Consider the following 8,197-nt stretch of genomic DNA (forward strand, 5'->3'; position numbering starts at 1 on the left):
AAAAGACACAATGTGCGTTTTAAGAGCTTTTGAGTTCCTTGAGTAGTGTGTTGTGTAATTAGTATATTATTTTGTCAAACTTTAAAGGCCACTGATTTGGCGCTAGATCCCTATAGTTTTGTACAAGCATCGCACTTCCGCAAAATTCATGTCAGAGCCTGAACAGCCTTTATGAGCAACACAGTGAGAAACCAGACCCTACAGACAGGTGTAGCGCCGTAACCCGGAAACACGACAGAGCAAAACAACAGGTGAGTTAGTGATCGATAATCGTTCTATTAAGACGATTTATGAAAATAGAAATAAGATAATTAGGACGATTATAAATTATTTTATATTATATACGATTAATCTAGCTGAGGTTGAAGTGCGATCTTTGATTTTTATAATATTGGTAATTGTAAAATTATTTGCATAACGTTACTTTATAAGCGAACGATAAAACATTTAAGGATTAGCGTTAATAAAAGAGTTAAGCGAATGAATTTGAGCTCAATCTGTCGCTTTTAACCGAGTAAAACGTCTGAATGAGTTAAACAATGACGTGACGTTAAAGCATGTCACTTTCTCTTTTAGTTTGTAATGTCTTAATTCAGAAATCACACTCTTCTAAGGTAGAATATAGTTTATATTCTCTTTCTGGTTAATCTAATTTATTTTGCAAACAAGACAGAAAACAACTTCCTGTTTATTCAGGATATCGTTTGAGTAGGCTACATTATTTGTGTATTGAACAGGTTGGTTCAGTTTATGGGCATCGGGATTTTATTTTCTTAGTTTCTGTTTTCAAAATATATGGCAGCATGTAATTAATATCAATCCCTCCTCCATTTAGGAATCTTCGTACAGAAGTCATGGACAAGAACATTCAACAGGATTTTGAGAACCAGTTCAATGACGTGGTCTCAAGACTACAATCAAAGCAGATGTTTCAGTCAGATTGGGACATTGCCTCCTTCGCTGTTTTCTTCATCTTTATAGGCAGGTTAAATTAAGTTTTTTTTAAAAAAGTGAAATGATGATAAATAATTAATAATCATTTACACAATGTTAAATGTTCATAGGTATGGTCCTCTTGCTGGTTCTTTTGGTCCTCATCCGCTGCTGTTGTTGCTGCTGCTGTGATGAGAAGGTCAGATTTCTGCTGGTGTAATCTCACAGATAACGTATCTATAGATTCATTAAACAATACATGTCATGACAATTGTGGTAATAGCTACTGTTTCCACATTAAAGCCAAGAAGACAGAAGGTGGGCATCGAGAATATGGGAATGGAGCCATGATTTTCCAGAAATGATGGGAACCACTACATTCAAATCACTCACAAAATAACAATTATGTGAATAGATTTTTATATCACTTATGCCACCTAATCATTATTTGTACTTGGAAAAGGTAAATTTATAGAGGAAGAAAATATTTTAGTTAGATGCTTCCTTATAGGAGTGATAGAAGACCAAACCTTTCCCACCTGTGTAAAAATGCTATTAATATGTAACCAGGACATCACATGACTAAAGCTGTGTTGTCCATTACAGATTACACTTTCTAGCTAAACACATTATTTAAGCACTTTATTGCAACATTCCTGGGTGAAAAGAATGCAGGCCCTTAACAAACAGCCTTCATTGACATTTTCTTGTTTATGAAGATCTTTTAATCTGAAACCTGGCTGTTTGTGGTTATCCCAGATATCACAACCACTCAACCAACACCTAAAGTTTTTAGTGAAATGGTTTAGTATTGACTTTTAAATCTGAAATGTAATCATTACAAAACTTATACACTCTCTGGGAAAAAAAAAAAAAAAAAAAAAAAAAATATATATATATATATATATATATATATATATATATATATTAAGAAATGTTTTATTTATGGAAACTAGCCAGGAAAAATGAGTATGAATGTTTTGTATTTTTTTTTTTTACAATGTACCAACGTATTATAAAATTTAGACTTTGTAAACCAAAAATAAATCAATTTAAAGATTAATTTCAGTGAAATTCAATGGCATTGATTTGAGTCAATTATATATTTATATAGCACATTTCACAATGTAGATTGCATCAAAGCAGCTTCACCGTATCAATCAAAACATAATAACAATGTTCATTTCTTAGTGGAAAACATCCACGTTTGGTAGAGCTGATCAAGGGTATTACTGATTGGTTAATTAATTTGAATTGAACAAATTAAATGTTCATTTGCCTGTATACTAAGTACTTTTAGACAATAACATTGGTAAGTTAATTCAATCTAAAACATTCGAGAACTGGGACAGGAGCATGGTAGTGTTCATAAAGTATGTTTATTACACAGATTATACAGAACATTACATATTAAGCGTGAAATATACATTAACATAGCTTAGGTTTTATTTGAGCAATATTCAAATTGTCATGCATGAAATCAATTAGCACTCAAATTAAATGTATTTAACATGAAATAAATAAAAATGTGGCAATAAATAAACAAAGCTAACAGTAGAGTAAATGAACTACCAACACAAATAAACCCTTTCTGTATCAATCACAAACCCTGAACATTATCAGAAAAATATCTTAATCATAGATGGTTATTAGATATCCTCAGGAATGTGTGAAGTTTTAATGGAATATGAAGCCCTGACATCTTACAACGTTATCTGTCATTTAGTGTTGATATAATCATTCTACAGTTGAGTCACAGTGGCAAATATACTGTTGGTCGTTTGTGCACATTTATAGATATATGATAATGGTCTCAATGCCATTTGCTTTGCTGCCTTGATGATAGTCCCTGGTATTAGATGAATCATGTTCAAGTGTTAAATTTATAAGCCCCTGGATTAAAAGTAATAAACACTGGTAAAATGAGTTTGAAGGGATCTCTCAACAAATGAACTGGAATGTTTTCACAGGCTTTGTGACAAATAAGAACAAAAGCATTGTGTATGGTCTAAACCTAAACACATTAGATGAGGTAAGCTTCGATATAGGCAAGATTACTGACAAATAGTCAACACTGACAATGACAAATACTGCATTAACACAAAAAAACACATCACTAAATACATCCGAAGGGCCTGTTTCAAATGAATGCATCCAGTCCATAAACTACGCAAACTATCTCTGCTGCAGCACACAAAAAGAATACATCGGTCATATAGTAAATTCACAATAGATCATGGAACTCGTTCACAGAATTTTTTTCGTTCCTAGTGCATCCTAAAGCATAATAATTACATCATTATCATTCACTCTATAGAGTTTTGGTCAGATACTTCATAGCTTAAAACAGTCTGTAGTTCCAGAAACTAGAGAAGACAGAAATCTGCAAATAAAAGGAAAGAAATGAACATTAGATAATCTAAAGTATTGATTACAGCATTCCATTCAGATCTGCTCTCATTGTGTCAAAATGTTTGCTTTGCTTTTTGCTACGGTTGAGCATTATAATCAATCCATCAACTTCAATGGTGAATCACAAGGCAATCATTAACAAACGGTGAGTTTTAACTAGTAGACAGAGCTACATTTTACTCTACTGTTCAAAGTTTGGGGTCAGCAAGACGTTTTTAAAGCAATTAACACTGTTGTTCAGCAAGGATATATTAAATGGATCAAATAGTTCAGTAATATACTTATAATATTACAAAATATTTCCTGCTGACAATTCAGCTGCACCATCACAGGAATAAAGTTACATACATACACACATATATATATATATATATATATATTTATATACATAAATAAATGTAACTTTTTATATATTATTAACAATAATTACAAGGATTGTTAAAAATGTTATCACAATATCAGGGTAATTATCAACAATTATTCTTTTTGCCATAATCGTTCAGCCCCAATTCTAAACTGCCGAGTGTCTCTGATAGCTCTCTGATGTCATTGTGTTACCATGCCATAAGTTATGACAGTGTCAGTGCAGGTGAGATTATATTTGTTCCCATATCAACAGGCCACACCCACCTTATCTTTGAGCTGCTGACAGAGCTGCAGGGAAATGGTGAAAAACACCAGTGTGTCATTCAGCCACGGCACCACACACTCCACCTTATGGATGTGGCTCACCTCGAACTTGGTGTTGTTGTATTCGCTTGAGGAGAAAATTAAATTAAATTAAATGACGTAAAACCTTCATCAAAGTTCAAACAGACTGTTTAAAAAGAGCAGAATGGGACATTATGACACTGTGTGTGACTGACTGCTGGTGTTGCAGCATGAAAACAGGAAATGTGATAAGCACTTACAACATTGCTCCTGGATTATGCACTACTGAACTTCCCGCTGATTTGAAGTTCTAACAGAAAACAGAATGATTATGCATTTTAAAACAGACATTCATGTTAAGCATGACTGTAAAAGCCATGCAAACTAGTTGTTTTCATAATGAGTGCGTATTATGGCTTGATACCTTAGTACTGTTAGGCTGCAGCACATGTAGTTGATACACGGTCAGACACAGCTTACTAAGATTGATATAGAAGTTCACCATCACATCCCCAGGCATTGGAGGTGTGAACATTTTCTAGAAAAGAACAGGAGAAATGTTCATAACAGCACATGGAGTATCCCCATTTAAATTGTTGAAGATCCACATACGAACCATCAGGCCACTGGCTGCGAGCTCAGGAAGAGTCATGCTGGCCGGGGTCGTGAGTCTGTTACGGGCTCGGGTCAACTGAAGCATTATCGCGTCCATGAGCTGAAACACAAATGATGCCAAGTGCAATCGTACTTCACAAACAATACCAGTGAAAATGTTAAGACTGTTTGTAAGGAAAGAATGTTCTTATTCCTGAATAACCTGTAGCGCACAACACCTTCAAACTTACTCGTGAGAAAGTTCAATTATGCAGATAAAACCCACATTGAAAAAAATTTTGCTGATAATTTACTCACCCCCATGTCATCCAAGATGTCCATGTCTTTCTTTCTTCAGTCGAAAAGAAATTAAGCTTTTTGATGAAAACATTTCAGCATTTTTCTCCATATAATGGACTTCAATGGGAACCAAATGGTTCAAGGTCCAAAAGACAAGTTCAGTGCAAACTGTTCAAAGGGCTTTAAACGATTCCAGATGATGAATAAGGGTCTTATCAAGAGAAACGATCGCTCATTTAAAAAAAAAAAATAACAAAGTTTAAGTTTTATAAGCTCAAATGCTCGCCTTGCTCTGTTCTGCGACGCATGTTTGTGACTCTCCTGTTCAAAATGAACCAATATTTTTCCGAGTCATTTGGTTCATTCAACGAACGAATTGACTCGGAAAAACAAATGTTGGAATGTTTTCATCAAAAACACGGACATCTTAGATGACATGGGGTGAGTAAATTATCAGCAAAAGTTTTTGAAAAGTGAACTACTCCTTTAAGGAGACCAGGGGCCGGATTCAAGAAATCTGTGAGGGATAGTAGACGGCGTCAGTGGTTCATACTGTTTTTTTTTTTTTTTTTAACAACATGCCGATAGCTGACGAAATGTATTTTCGAAAAAGATTCAGTAGACAAATAAAAAAAAAAAGTTATGAAAAGTATCTGATCTAGGATCTTTATTTAGTGCGTGCCATTGTAAAGACTAGATTTTTGTGAATCCAGTTCCTGGACAATATGCAAAATATAGTGACAATATGCAAATTCAACAACTATATGTTTTTACTTATGAAAAAACAACAACAAACCTTATTGACTTCAGCCCCAGTTTTAAAGTGATAACTCTCATCACGGCTGCTTAATAACTGCAAGGCCTGATTCACATGGTTTCGGGCATCCTGGATCTGAGGGCAGGCAGAATGTGTTTTAACAACTATTTTTATGAGAGAATAATATCAAACCAAGGGAGAAAGAAACATTACCTGCTGCAATTTCCACTGTTTATCATCTCGGAATGCAAAATGCATGACTTGACTGCTTTTAGCGACTTTGATATTAATATCCTGCAAAGCAAAAAAAAAAAAATTACCCATTTTATATAATATCAATAACAATTGAGGTGAGATAATGAACGAAACTGCATTGCAAGTGTCTCTGCAATTCCACTGGTTGACATCAAGTTGATGTTTTGATGAATTTAGATATTTTAAAAAGTCCAATTAATATACCAGAATCAAAACAGAGCCATTTTGGCTGAAAGCTGATTTCATTTTCATGATGGTGTTAAACATACAGCCTGAGTCAGAGCTTCCCCTTGTACTGTCAAGACTCCTTTAACCTGGTCCATCCTAATGAAATAAAAATAATAAATTTACTTCTATACAGTGTTGTACACATCCCCATAAAACTGTAATCATACATTATTGTATTCTTTAAATCTAACATTAAACAAGCCGAGTGGACACATTCAGTGGATCTTACGTTGAGCTGCCCAGAATGAAGTTCTCTTGTTTCAGTTGTCCTTCAAGACCTGGTGATGGCAATGAAAAACGCCTTGAAGCCTCCTATGGGGGAAAATCACACAAACACTTATTAATGCAATTTGTTTTGCACAATAATACGGAATTCATTTGTCAAGCTATTTGGCTGAAGATACCTTCAAAATGTCCTGCAGCTGTTTTAACACCGCATGCACCTCTTCTTTCAGCAGCCAAGTAAATTCCTCCTCCTAGAAACACAACTTGCCTTAAAGACGTAGCTCACTATCTTTCCTTTGTGGAACTCAAAAATAAAGATGCTTGGCAGAATGATGGAGACTAAAACCCTCAATCATCCCTCACTTTCATTGCATCTTTTTTTCTATACAGTGAAAATCAATGGTGACTCAGGCTCCTATTTTGCCTAACATTTGTTTTAAGCAAAACAGCAACAGAAGGTTTGTAAACCATTTCTGAGCGAACTAGCCTATCCCTTTAATTCTGTTCGCTTCCCTATGTTGCATTACTTGGAGATGATACAGTTGTCAGTAGCAGCACACCAACATCAATACATAAACTGAACAGAACAATGATAAGGCATAACAAATCACTGTTAAGATTGTTTAACCATTCACACTAGGATGAATTTAAAAGTCCCTTCTGCAACTGCGCAGGAAAATTGCATCAAGCTCGGTCTTGCAACGTAAAGCAATGACATACGCAACTGCAACGCAATTGAAATCTACAGCTAAATATATGGTTGTTCATAATAAAAATATAACGACTTCGCATGTCTGTAATGCATCTGGTCCATGTATTTAAACACAAATGAAATGAATCTCTCACCAGCACAGTCCTCTCTGCTTGACTCGCGGCGGTCATTTTCGCAAATTCAGACATAGAAGATAGCTCTGTTCCGAGCATTACAATTCAATAAAGTTGTCCAAAATCTGTTAAAAAGTGACCTGAGCGATCAGCTATTTAGCGACGGGTTAGAAGATCACACATAAACAATTAGGCTTTTGACACCGCCTCCTTCTCCCAAACTTCCGGTTTGTGCAACCATGAAATCTTCCGGCTTGGGATTGGTTGGAGCCATTTCTTTTGGGTTGGAGCCTATTTTTTTTACTGTCTATGGTTGGAGCCTGCAGGATTTTCTATTTATTCAAAATCTACGTGAATATTTATGTAAATTAAAAAATAATTACTATGTAATGACATTGCAGGTTTTTTTTCCATTTAGTTTTACAGCATTTTTGTTTTGTTGATGATTCTAATTGTAGTTCATAACGCAAGTTAATCCATTACACATTTTAGTTAATATTATCTGACTACTTTAAAAAAAATAATAATTTTAGATTACTTTTACCTTACCCTGTAATATTTAACCATGTTGATACAAAGAGAAAGGAAATATATCCATCTTTGTTCCCAACAACATGAAGTGCATTGCATGCGTGTAGAAACTGCATACATTTAAAATAAAAATAAAAAATTATAATAAATTTTTTTAAAATTGTTTAAAACACAAAAGCCTTCCAAAGATATATCAACATAGCCCATGGTAATGACTTACTGAATGATAATTCATTTGTGTTCATTGTCAGGAGTCGATACATATACAATTTTCAGAAAACACTTTTTTAAGAATGAAATGATTTCTGTAAATCCAGTGGTCAAATGCTTTGTGGCCTCTCAATTTTCCATGTTATTATGGCCACATGACTAGAGGCTGGTCGGTGTGTGCAACAATTTTACAAAACAATAAGACTTTCTGAATGTATATATTGTAAGCAATACATTTAAAACATGATTTAAATGATGATGAATGATGTGTATAAT

General features: G+C 34.3%; 2 protein-coding genes across 3 annotated transcripts; one reads left to right on the plus strand and one right to left on the minus strand.

Annotated features, from left to right (window-relative positions):
• Positions 1-128: 128 nt before the first annotated feature.
• On the plus strand, positions 129-1,467 carry smim22 (small integral membrane protein 22). Of its 2 annotated transcripts, none has more exons than XM_039686626.2 (4): positions 129-251; positions 836-981; positions 1,065-1,132; positions 1,237-1,467. In XM_039686626.2, exons 2-4 carry the CDS (start codon positions 855-857, stop codon positions 1,282-1,284), a joined length of 243 nt encoding a protein of 80 aa, XP_039542560.1. In that variant the 5' UTR covers positions 129-251; positions 836-854; the 3' UTR covers positions 1,285-1,467. The 2 variants fall into 2 exon arrangements, with proteins under 2 accessions (XP_039542560.1, XP_088984768.1); XM_089128642.1 differs by lacking the exon at positions 129-251 and adding an exon at positions 625-737.
• Positions 1,468-2,772: 1,305 nt separating this feature from the next.
• On the minus strand, positions 2,773-7,448 carry rogdi (rogdi atypical leucine zipper). The gene is made up of 11 exons (XM_039686624.2): positions 7,202-7,448; positions 6,535-6,606; positions 6,360-6,442; positions 6,172-6,226; positions 5,861-5,941; positions 5,687-5,782; positions 4,613-4,711; positions 4,421-4,534; positions 4,257-4,306; positions 3,976-4,102; positions 2,773-3,316 (listed from the first exon to the last, which is right to left on the minus strand). Exons 1-11 carry the CDS (start codon positions 7,277-7,279, stop codon positions 3,275-3,277), a joined length of 897 nt encoding a protein of 298 aa, XP_039542558.1. The 5' UTR covers positions 7,280-7,448; the 3' UTR covers positions 2,773-3,274.
• Between the last annotated feature and the right edge of the window lie 749 nt (positions 7,449-8,197).

The sequence above is a fragment of the Pimephales promelas genome, chromosome 3 (assembly GCF_988280905.1).
Source record: "Pimephales promelas chromosome 3, fPimPro1.hap1.1, whole genome shotgun sequence".
NCBI classification, from domain to species: Eukaryota; Metazoa; Chordata; class Actinopteri; order Cypriniformes; family Leuciscidae; genus Pimephales; species Pimephales promelas.

Coding starts and splice junctions, on each gene's coding strand:
- smim22 (XM_039686626.2), top strand. CDS start 855: ATGGACAAGAACATTCAACAGGATTTTGAGAACCAGTTCAATGACGTG. Junction 982..1,064: donor TGTTTTCTTCATCTTTATAG/GCAGGTTAAATT, acceptor AAATGTTCATAG/GTATGGTCCTCTTGCTGGTT. Junction 1,133..1,236: donor GCTGCTGCTGTGATGAGAAG/GTCAGATTTCTG, acceptor TCCACATTAAAG/CCAAGAAGACAGAAGGTGGG.
- rogdi (XM_039686624.2), bottom strand. CDS start 7,279: ATGCTCGGAACAGAGCTATCTTCTATGTCTGAATTTGCGAAAATGACC. Junction 6,443..6,534: donor AGCTGCAGGACATTTTGAAG/GTATCTTCAGCC, acceptor TTTCCCCCATAG/GAGGCTTCAAGGCGTTTTTC. Junction 5,942..6,171: donor GGGAAGCTCTGACTCAGGCT/GTATGTTTAACA, acceptor TTTGCTTTGCAG/GATATTAATATCAAAGTCGC.